The following is a 12,167-nucleotide window of genomic DNA, read 5'->3' as shown; positions in this document are numbered from 1 at the left end:
ACATTCTGACATTCAAAGATATGCAGTATGTCGACGAAATGTTTAATTATGTTGAAGATTATTACGTTTAGATAATTATTATAATTGTTATATCACCCTGTATGCACTGGGCTGCATACTAAATCTTTCTTTGAGTGATGAGAAATTAAGAAAGTGTTTAACTTAATTTCACTTCAGTAATAAGTTGATTGACCATTTAAAAAAAAAAAGGATACTACCGATAAACACTACCATTTTAGTCATGTTCACACTGATGCGCTGCGGTTTTACGAAACAACAAAACAAGATGGATGTGATTTCTTCCTCAGATTAATAGACCTTGCTGTACGTTGATCTCATGACCTCTGTCTCTCTCTAATCCTGCTGCAGGATTCACCTCTGAAGGCTGTCCAGATGCTCTGGGTGAACCTCATCATGGACACTCTGGCGTCTCTTGCTCTGGCCACTGAACCCCCGACTGATTCTCTGCTACTACGTAGACCGTACGGCCGCAACAAGCCGCTCATCTCCAGGACCATGATGAAGAACATCCTTGGCCATGCCGTGTACCAGCTTGTCATCATCTTCACTCTACTCTTCGCTGGTGAGTTGAGATGTAGAGCTGCAACTACATTATTTTCGTAATCGATTAATCTGTCGATTATTTTCTCGGTTAATCGTTTAGTCCATAAAATGTCAGAATGTTAAAAAAACGTTGATCAGTGTTTGTCAAACCTGGAAATTATGATGTTCTCGAATGTCTTGTTTTGTCCACAAACCAAAATTATTCAGTTTTAATGATTTCTTTGTTATTTGGAGACAAGAAACAAATAAAATATTCAAATTTAAGAAGCTAAAACAATCAGAAATCTTGCTTAATCATGAAAAAGGCTTCAAACCGATTAATCGATTATCAAATTAATTAATAATCGGTAAATCGATTAATTGTTTCAGCTCAATTAAGATGCAAGCAACAATGGCAAGGAATACTATTATTATTTATTATTAATATTATAGACTTCTGCAGGCCGACAAGGTTTTATTTTCTTTGCAAAGAAAAGGTCAATCCACACATGAGTAGTTCAAGATGAAGAAAGACCCAGAACATAGTGAGACCTAAACATTTATACCTGGGGAACATCCCTTTCAGATCTCTTTGTCTGGGAAGGGGTCTGCCCCTCAAGGCCGTGCTTTCACTCCCCTTTGTCTATGGCCGGTATCGGGGGGTGACTCCCACAGGGGTATCCTGTAGATGTTGTAGTTAGGTGCGAGTTGAGTCTAGATATCCTAATTTGAATACACAAAAGGACCTGGTATCTTGTGTTGGTCAGCTGTAGCTCTGAGACAAAGAAATTGAATTTACCATTACAGGATCTCCTCTTTTTGTTTCTCAGGCGAGCAAATTTTCGACATCGACAGCGGCCGCAATGCTCCCCTGCACTCGCCGCCATCCGAGCACTACACCATCGTGTTCAACGTGTTCGTCATGATGCAGCTCTTCAACGAAATCAACGCCAGGAAGATCCACGGCGAGAGGAACGTGTTCGAGGGGATTTACAGGAACCCCATCTTTTGCAGCGTCGTACTGGGAACCTTTGCCCTGCAGGTAACATCTTCATCATCATCATCATCATCATCATCATCACAGTCATCTTGTAAATATTTTATAGATGCATAGATTAACCTTTGAATGAAAAAAACTATTTAGATAAAGAAAGGGAGCGGGACACAGAAGGACACCGCTGGAGAAAGTAGAGCGTTTTTGGGAGACTATTTTCAGCGGTGGATTAATCCACATTTGCTTCTGTGGTATTTGGGGCAGCAGGAACTGTGCATGTAGGATTGAGTCAAAATGTAATTTTGCACAACAATGGATGAGTACAATATCTCAGGCTTTGGAGTGAAACACAAAACTCTCCAAGTCAGAAGTGGACAGAAAACTGCCGCTCAGCGCTTTCTTCTTGTGTTGCACACGTGTAGAGTTTTCTCATTATATTTTGTCACAATGTCGATGTTTTATCTTAAACTGTTTTTGCATTACATTTGTCCTTTGAATACGAGTCCATTCAAAATGTATATCGACAACTTAATCAAGTCCATCCACCATCAAAACATATAAAGTTTTTTAAATTTGCATACAAATAAACAAGCTGAAAGGGACTACAGCATCATGTGATTTAAAGTGACAAAAGAAAGAGGCAGCTGAAGGTGTGATTGAAACTTTCACCAGAGTACTTGAAAAGGTGACGCAGCACCTATGAACTTTTAGGGGGTCACCTAAAAAAGTTGCAAAATGAGTAGAAAATATAGTCAAGACATTGACAAGATTAGAAATAATGATTTTTATTCAAAATAATAATTTTGCCCTTTTCGTCAACGAACCAGCAAAACTGTTTTCAGCTGTGCTAACATCATTGCACATGGGTTTTCAAGGGTTTTCTAATCATCCAATAGTCTTCTAATGCGATTAGCAAACACAATGTACTATTAGAACACTGGAAATGGGCCTCTATACACCTATGTACATATTCCATTAAAAACCAGGCGTTTGCAGATAGAATAGTCTTTGCCACATTAACAATGTATAGAGTGTATTTCTGATTCATTTAATGTTATATTCATTGAAAAAAATGCATGTGCTTTTCCTTCAAAAATGAGGACATTTCTAAGTGACCCCAGACTTTTATACGGTAGTGTAATTCAAATGAATTTTTGGTGATAAGGAAAGTTCTGAACATCTGCAAACCTGGATACGAAGCTAACGCGTCCTGTCCTATTATGTCTCCTCAGATCATCATTGTTCAGTTTGGAGGAAAGCCGTTCTCTTGCACTGCTCTGACCATCGACCACTGGCTATGGTGTGTGTTCATCGGTGTGGGAGAGCTGCTGTGGGGACAGGTGAGAACTGACTATTATACACGGTCTCTTCCTGGTTTTCGACTATTTCCACTAAGCTGTTAGCCAGAGATGTTCTGCAGTCGGTGTTTGCAGAAGTCACCAACAGTGTTAAACAATGAAGCACAGAATTTAGCGGAGGCCGCGCACAGAGGGAACTACAGACCGTGCTTTCAATCTCATCAAACGGCTTCTTGCATCAGTCGTGAATCTGCCAGAGTTCTGAGAATGAACGAGATATACTGAGCCCAGAATGAAGAGGTGGATACATGAGGTTTGTGGCAGCAAACTGTTGCCTGTTAAACTTGTGCTGCTGCAGTGTTGCCATCACGACCATCGCCATGGTAATGATCTCGGCACATGAAAGCAGCGTGACTCCTGTATGTGAGCACTGAGCAAAAACAAACCCAGCGTGTCAGTCCCTCTGTGGATACACGCACGCACACACAGTCGCACATGCGATGCTGCTAACATGTACACACACACAGAAGCTTAGAAATCATACATTATTGAAACCTGGTGGGTTCAGGTAGAGGGCAGAGACGGAGAACAGAGAGTGCAAGACAATGAAAGAAAATGACTTATCTGAGGTCTGTGAGTTAGAGGTAAAACACCTTTTGTTTGTTAGTGCGAGGGAAGACGAGGAAGGTAACAGAAACATCTGTTGCAGGAGGCTGGGTGTGGCTTTCTCCTGCCTTTCAATTAACAAACAACAGTTTATACATACTGTACATACAGTGGGAAGGTTCACAAACAAATAAGCATCATCAGATTTCTATTGTTACTTTACAGAGACAATGCACTACTGAGGGGCTCATAAAAGATAAAAAGATTTGTTTGTAATGCATTCATTCATTCATTGTATACTGCTTTATTCTTCACATGAGGAGCTGGAGCCACTCCCAGCTGACGTAGGGCAGGTCTGTTTATAATTTGCTTGCTAATTTTTTAACGAAAACTGCTTCTTTTTTTTTTTTCCCTCAAACTCAGCTGGTCACGTCTGTCCCGACCCACCACCTGAAGTTCCTGAAGGAGGCCGGCCACGGCACCAAAAAGGAGGAGATCCACGAGGAAGAGCTGACGGAGGGCGCCGACGAGATCGACCACGCTGAAATGGAGCTGAGGCGAGGCCAGATCCTCTGGTTCAGAGGGCTGAACCGCATCCAGACGCAGGTACGTTTTACCGCCTTCATCTCGTCCATGTCAGATGTTGTCAGTGATGTCACTAACTTTTACTTGTTTTATGATCAAAATGTATTAACATAATAACACAAACATGATGATCATTTACTCAAGGTAACGCATGAATCAGCGCTTCGTCTTTAGCGACTCGCTGTTGTGTGCGTGTGTGTGTGTGTGTGTGCGCGCGCGCGCGCGTGTGTGTGTGTGTGTGTGTGCGTGTGTGTGTGAGTGCATGTGTTACCATCCTCCTACAGAACAGATCATCACTCACTGAGCATTAGAATGTCCACAAGCAGTTACATTCACTCCCTATGGGCTTCATTAGCCTTGATGCCAACACCCACCTACAGTAACTGCAGACAACTCTCCCCGCTCCCACACACACACGCAGAAACAAAGAGCCACATAGGTCTGGTGTCCTCGCCTCAGCGACGGACTTATTTCTACTTATTGTGGCCAGAGGGTAAAGACATCTGAATTAATAATAATAAATATCTTTTTCTGTTTTTTTTTCCTCTTGGGTTTTTCCAGTTCGCCCTCTGCTGAAGTTCTGTGTGTGTGTGTGTGTGTGTGTGTGTGTGTGTGTGTGTGTGTGTGTGTGTGTGTGTGTGTGTGTGTGTGTGTGTGTGTGTGTGTGTGTGTGTGTGTGTGTGTGTGTGTGTGTGTGTGTGTGTGTGTGTGTGTGTGAGAGTGAGTGAGTGAGTGAGTGAGTGAGTGAGTGAGTGAGTGAGTGAGTGAGTGAGTGAGTGAGTGAGTGAGTGAGTGAGTGAGTGAGTGAGTGAGTGAGTGAGTGAGTGAGTGAGTGAGTGAGTGAGTGAGTGAGTGAGTGAGTGAGTGAGTGAGTGAGTGAGTGAGTGAGTGAGTGAGTGAGTGAGTGAGTGAGTGAGTGAGTGAGTGAGTGAGTGAGTGAGTGAGTGAGTGAGTGAGTGAGTGAGTGAGTGAGTGAGTGAGTGAGTGCGCGTAAAGAGTCTTTACAGTCACATTTACTGCTCCTCTCCCAAGCCAACTATTCTTGACCTTGGAAAATGGAGTCTGTGTACTGTACTGTAAAATCCTTAAAATGCTACTACAACTAATCTGGAGATTAAGCTCCCAAGTCATACAGTCGCAAGCTCCAGAGCAGCTAAGAGCCAAATGACTCTTCTGTTGTAGTTTATAACAGTACATTTGTGTCAAAAAATATACAGTACTGTGCAGAATCACCTAGCTTTGTTGTTTTTGTGTCTGTCAAACTCTTTTGGATTGGGCTGATGTGTGTAATGGATTGGTGGTGTTGATTAGTTTAACTCATACATGTGTATGTGATGCTCAAGCTTGTCTCTGACAAGACAACAGTGTGCACACAAAGGGACAAGAGCCAAGTTTAATTTAGGCCTCTTATCAAGTTCATTGATGTATAACTAGCACATTTGTTTTTTTGCACACCCGCTAAAACCGAGACGCCGCAGCTGAATATTTTCACACTCGATTGCTCGTGCCAATGTTTATTGTTAATGATTTTTAGCATCAGAGGGTTGTAAATCTGAGCAAGCTCTCTCTCTCTCTCTCTCTTCACGTCTGTGTATCTGTAATATCAGTCTGTCGACCTATTGGGATGGGAGGATGAGGGGATGGAGAGGGAGGCAGTGAAAGGCTGCAAGCTAATTAGGTTCTTATCTCTCCATGCTCCTCTTCCTGTCCTCCTTCTCTCTAATCCTGGTGGGCAGCGTTGTGCTGCTCAACGCCTCAACAGTCAAACACAGTGGGGGAATAATTGGTACAAGCAGCACTCAATGCTGAAACTTTATCAGTCATTCCAAGTGACACATTCCCTCGTCTTCCTCTTCTTTCAACCTGGTGTTTAAAAGCTCTTTATTTCTTGTCCTGTTCCATGTTTCATCCCTTCACTCAGAGCTTTGTCTGGGTTGTCACTTGGCAAACTCAAGTGCATCTTTTACTTTCTTTGTTTTCTCTCCAACTTTATCTCACTCTCGAAACCTCACCTCTGTCCCGATCTCTCTGATGTTTTTTTTTTTTCTGTTTCTTCGCCAATGTTGTTGGCGTGATCATTTATTTCTGCCGCAGAAGTGATCACAGCTGTGTCGGTTATTCAACAAAGTTTTTTGAATATAAAAAGATAGCGTTTTCAGTAAATGGGATAAAGTACAGTGGTCACTCGTTTCTCGTGGGGGTTACGTTCTAAAAATATAAACTTTTTCCTATAAATAAATATGATAGCTTTTAGAAATAACAAATTTACACTCGACAAAAATATAAACGCACAAAGAAAAACTTGTAGTATTGTTACGTGACAAAACAGAGTAACTATCCAGAAATAACAGTACAACTCTATCAATAAAGTGGCTTTAATTTGCGAGCATTAGGATGAATTTCAAAACAAAAGTCCTGTAGTAATGGCAGGAAAAATACAATAGGGGTCGATGATCCAAGTTCACAAACTTCAATAAAGTGTGTGTCCACCATTAGCCTCACGCAGAGCGCTACACCAGCGACGCATGGACATCACCAGGTTGTCGATCGTGGAATGATGCACATTCAGTTGTGTTGCCACAGCTGTAACGCTCAACCCAGCACTCAGCATGCCAATGGCACGCTCCCTCCTGATTTGTCACATCTGTGGCATATTGACAAGTGACAAAAGTCCACATTTTGGTGTGCCCTTTTACTGACTAGACCATAAGGAGTGTCTAAAATAACTTGTAATCAAATTCATCCTTGTTTGTTATTATATTTACACAAAACCGTGGCACATTGCCCAAAATGTCCATAAATCTAAGTAAAATGTCATTTAAATCGGGAAGTATGACCTTCATTTCCATCTGGTATTTCCCACTATTTGGACATCCTATCACAATCCAACTGTCTGTCATCACATCCACTGATGTGTTATTAAACACATCAGTGGATGTGGTTTGATCTCAGTGTCTCATGCTGGGGCACAGTGTGCTGCACAGTCAACACTGAAAACCATCTTTTACCACAGTTTATAACTGATATACAGCAGGGCTCCAGAGTGCCACCAATTAGTTCTCACATAATATGCGACCAAAAGTCTTTGCGACTACATTTTACTACGATATACTCACTACAGTAGACCACACTGCACCACAGTATACTTTAATAGTGTTCATTATATAGTGTCGTAATTTCATATTTATATTTTTCATATATATATGCCATTTATTCTTATTACTATTATTATTATAACTGCTACAAAACAATCAGGAATTTCCCTGTTGATCTAAGCAGCGAAGCAATTATGTCACCATTTAACGCACAAATAAAGTGTGTACACACAAAGTGTACACACACTTTATTTGTGCTTCTAATGACGACAAACATTTACCTACGCTTATTCTTGTTTGCGATCGTTAACATAATTATGGTTGTTTTGGGGGTAATGGCAACAAAAAGCAGCCCTTTAAGATTGTCACACTGTTTCCGTGCACTTAAATAAAAAATGTTAGACGCACAAGTGCAACCAATGCAAGCATTTTGTCTGCAGCCCTGAATATATCTGCGAATATGTCACAAATACAACACTGCATGTACCCCTTTTCAAAGTAATAGAACTCTAGCATTTCAGTTGCTTTTATTGTGAAATACTTGCAGGAGCAGCAGATGCAGAGCTTTATGCTGAAGTCTTGTTCAATACAGAGGCATATTTAAAGAATGAGTGACATACTATAGTGAGACTAGTGTGTCAGGAAACTACTGTGGCCTTCACTTAAGAGTGTATTATTAAAGGCATTTTTCAAATGCAAACAAACTGTGAGTGAGGACTACAGAGGACTAACAGATCGGTGACGCAGTGACAGTTATCGAGGCTCCTGTGAAGCGTCTAGGGTAACCTGAGAATATCCCGTCTCAATTCCGTTGACCTGGGACACCGTGTGTCTCATTATATTAAGATCCAACAGAGGAAAAATGGAGATAATGACCGGTTTATTTCAAATGAGATGAGGTCTGAGAATCTGATATTGAAAACCCTGAGACAGACCCTGTGTTTTTTCAATGCAAGGCTAAACACAAAACTTCATCGTTGATGTCACACAGTGTCCTCTCTCTGAGATATGCTGCATTTCCTTTAATTGTCCAGGAAAGCTGTGATTGCCTCACATCACAACTTACTCTTCTGCCTGTTCAGTGTACTATAACTGACACTAAACACAATTTTCACTTTTCAGCCTCTGTAAAACCTTGTATAACCTCTTTTTCTTTCCTCTGTCTCCTTGTTCGCTCTCTCCCTGTCACCCTCTGTCATCTAACGGTGTGTTGTGGTGCTGTCCCTCCTTCAGATGGATGTGGTCTATACCTTCCAGACGGGCCAGGCGGCGGTGCCAGGCGCCCTGCGCCGCCAGCCGTCCGTTGTCAGCCAGCACAATGACGCCTCTGCCGCCAAAACTCTCTCTAGCCCCACCCACGTGGGGCTTAGCTCCTCCTCCTCTCTCACCAATTCAGCCGGGGCTCCGCCCGCTGCTGCCGCTGCTTCCTCCTCCACTGCAGGCAGTGAGTCTGTGACTGGAGGCCAGCTAACACCTCGCTTCACCCAGCTGGACTCTTTTTCTCTCTGTGTCAGTGCATGAAACGCTGAGCGCTGCATGACGCTGCAACTAAACCCATTGTGCTGTTTCTGTCTCGAGCAGGTGTCTACACGTCCTGACCTAATCTGACATATAACAGCAGAATATTTTGTAATATTAAGCTCAACCTGGAACTATAATTTGGAATTTTGCTACGACCTAAAATGAAAAAAAACACTGCCTCCATGCTAGTTATTTTTATTTTATTATAAGTCATGATGAAACAAAGCTTTGCTAATCTCACTGACTGCCAAGTTCTCGACAGCTGCTTCAAAATGAATTTTAAAAAGTTTTGAATATGACGTAGAAAACACTCAGTAAGCATTTTTAAAGAAATGACACATCGCTTTGAAACAGAATTAAATACTATCAGGAACGTGGATGTGCTAACCTTAATTTAGCTTAGGTTAATTTAGCCTATCTTAGTTTAATTTAGCTTAGCTTAACGTAGCTTAGCTTAGCATGAAGGACTAGGTAACGCCTAGTCAAACATACAGTGCTTGTACAAGCACCTCTAAATCCCATAGATTCTCATTATGCTTTTTATTATTATTTTGGTAACACTTTAGATTAGCATACACATATTGCTCGTTAGCTGAGACTCTACTGACTGCAATGATTGGTAGACGGCGGTAGGTGGCGCCACATGCCAAAACATAAACATGATTTGCAGTCTGCAAAATATTTTTTTTAATGCAAATATTTCGGCTGTACTGTTGTTGTTGGTGAGTTCAGTTTGTTATATGAACATTATTCCTGAGTCTCTGTGACATATTAGGAGGATTTTATGGCCAGTTGCTTTAGATTTATCACATAATGCACCTTTAACTAGCTGCTTACTAACATGCATATAAGTAGCATACTAGCCCTTTATTAGTAAATATTAAGTGCATATTAACTAACCTTATGTAGTAAAAATCTTAATTCATGTCATAATAGAGGTAGAATAAGAATACATGCTTAATGATTGCTAATAAAGGGCTTGTATGTGACTTATATATGTTAGTAAGCACCAGTAGTTGATGGTGAATATGTGTTCCTTAATCGAAAGTGTTACCATTATTGGTTTTAATCTTTACATAAAAAGAGCCTTTTATAAAGGAGAATATACATTGTTTACATGTTAAATATAGTTTAGTGATTGTGGGACTGTGAAAATCACAGCAAGTGATTATTTTTGACTTTAAGAAAAATGTAGAACATGTTCAGATTTAAACGGTCATAATGAACTTGTAGACGACCTGATCTGAGATTCCATCTCTTACTCTGTTTCTGTTTCCTACTTCAGCGCCTTCTCTCTGTATCTCCATCTTAATCTCTCTTAATCTCTGTTGTTGATACTTGTCATCATCACTTCCTGTCAGCCCTGCTGCTCACCCTCCCGTCTGTAGTGGCCCTGATGTGACTTGCTGCCTGACAGGTCAATGACAGATCACGACTGTTGGCATACAAGGCAAATGAAAGATACTGGGAATCCTCGTGATTCGTGTCAGAGAGAGAGGGGGGGGGGAGAAAAACAATCCCTGTCCTATTTTCTCTGTTGTTGTATTTTTTTTGTTCCTTGGAGGCGACAGCCTGGGCACCAAGATAATTTTATGGGTTAATCCTGAGTAGGGTTAAAGCTGTCAGGCTCAGCAAGTCTTTCATGGTTTTACAGCCAAGCTTTTTAACTTGTGAGCTCTGTGTGTGCGTGTGTGTGTGATCAGCCTGCAGCTCTCCTGTGGTTCAGTAACACAGAGCTTTGAACTGCAGGATTATTAATTATAATGAAGAGTGTCTTCTGGTGTGTGTGTAAATCAGTGTGATCAGCTGCAGCCTCTGTGGATTCATCACAGACTCTAAGCAGAGAGAAGAGCAGCTAGAGGACAAAATGTTTCTGGCTCTCAACGTGATTATAAATACTTAACTGTGTGCATGCGTTTGTTGTTTTTCCCAGGTGTGTGTGTTTGTGTTTACTGGAACGGTGTATCGTTTGAGTTCTTCAATGCCACTGATTGCACCATTATGGCGGAATTACCACTGGACAAAGTGGACGCCAGCAGGCTCTAAAGGCCTGTGTTTATTGGGTGTTTTTGTTTGCTTGGTGTGGTGTCTTACAAGGAGAGGTGCAATCAAATGAGACAAATAAGTCATTAATGTGCCCAGGTGTCCTAGTTCTCCTGCATTTAAGTCCGTTTTTGGATGTAGTGCAATTTTTAAATTAAAACTTGATTTGTTGACAGTGTTGTGAGAGAAATGAATTTGGCTTTTTTTAAAAGTGAAGTCGGTCTCCTTCCAGTATTAGTGCAGTGTTTAAATCCTGCCCTCTGATGAATGCATAATAGTTTGGTAACAAATGGACCTCTCAGATGAGGCCGTTCTTCTCGTTTCTTCTTCTTCGACTGACCCGCCCACCGTCGTCCTACAGGATTATATTTGTGTTTATATTTATTATTATATTTATTCTTGTTTCTGGTCTGTCTGTGTATAACTACAATAACAATAAAGTGCATCGTCTAAGGAAGAGGAGAGAGAAGCCAGTAAGAGACAGAACAGGAGCAGACAACTGATGACGCACCCACAAGGGCTGTGCACCAGCAAATAACTGTGTTTGTGAGAGTGTGTGTGTGCTGCCTGATCATCATTATTATTATTGTTTTTATTATTATTATTATTATTATTATTTGGCTGCTGTATATCTTCCTCCACCCATTTGCTTCCAACATGGTGTTGACTTTTTTTTTTTTATGACCCTTTTGTGTCTCTGTGAATATTTTCAGTTCTCATCCATCACCTTGTGTTTGATATTGTTAACGTTGTGTGGTTTTTGCACCTCCCCTGCTCGGATTCAGACCCCCCCCCACTCCACCCTCCATCCCCGCTGGACATCACTCTGCCTGTTATTCTGCTCGTCGTCTGACTTTACCTTTTCTTTTTCTTTTCCCCCCCCAGATTAAGGTGGTCAACGCTTTCCGTAGCTCCCTGTACGCGGGGCTGGAGAGCCCAGAGTCCCGTAACTCCATCCACAGCTTCATGGCCCATCCCGAGTTCGTTCCCCTGTCTGAGGAGGAGGCTCGCATCCCCCCCATCGAGGAGACTGGTGACGAGATTGAACCCCTCCCCAGCTCCTCCTCTGGGGCGAGTGGAGGAGGAGAACCACCTAGCACCTTCCCCCAAAGCTGCGAGTCATCCATCTGAGCTCCTCCTCCTCCTCCCTCCCTCCCTCCTCATCATTTGCTTCATGTGTCATCCCATCAACTGAAGGAGGGAAGTCATCACTCTGTTCATCTCCTTCATTTTGCCCGCACACACGCCTCACGTCGTCATCACCCCTCTGTCAGTCAGTCACATCTGCCTGGTTGTGTTCCTCACACTGACTGTGGCGTTGTTTTGTCCGTACGTCCGTGTCCCTCCACCGCTGCCACACACACACCAATCAGTGGAGGGTGGAACCCAGAGTCTCCACAGTGGAAGGCCTGTCCCTGTTGTCCTTCATTTATATTTTTTTACCTGATGATCCTTTTTGCAAAGCTTTTAAACTATGTTGGG

At 42.0% G+C, this 12,167-nt stretch overlaps 1 protein-coding gene across 1 annotated transcript in view; it reads left to right on the top strand.

Moving 5' to 3' along the window:
- The window catches only part of LOC310929530 (plasma membrane calcium-transporting ATPase 1-like), a 74,384-nt gene extending 62,439 nt beyond the window's left edge, over nt 1-11,945 (top strand). Inside the window, exons 17-21 of the mRNA XM_083892316.1 lie at nt 370-583; nt 1,374-1,585; nt 2,770-2,877; nt 3,865-4,047; nt 11,571-11,945. Coding sequence (XP_083748442.1) covers nt 370-583; nt 1,374-1,585; nt 2,770-2,877; nt 3,865-4,047; nt 11,571-11,816 — 963 coding nt within the window. The 3' untranslated portion in view covers nt 11,817-11,945. The remainder of the gene's footprint in view (nt 1-369; nt 584-1,373; nt 1,586-2,769; nt 2,878-3,864; nt 4,048-11,570) is intronic.
- Nucleotides 11,946-12,167: the final 222 nt, after the last annotated feature.

Source organism: Microchirus variegatus (assembly GCF_963457635.1).
Source record: "Microchirus variegatus genome assembly, chromosome: 7".
Taxonomy (NCBI): Eukaryota; Metazoa; Chordata; class Actinopteri; order Pleuronectiformes; family Soleidae; genus Microchirus; species Microchirus variegatus.
This window is presented reverse-complemented; position numbering and strand designations above follow the sequence as displayed.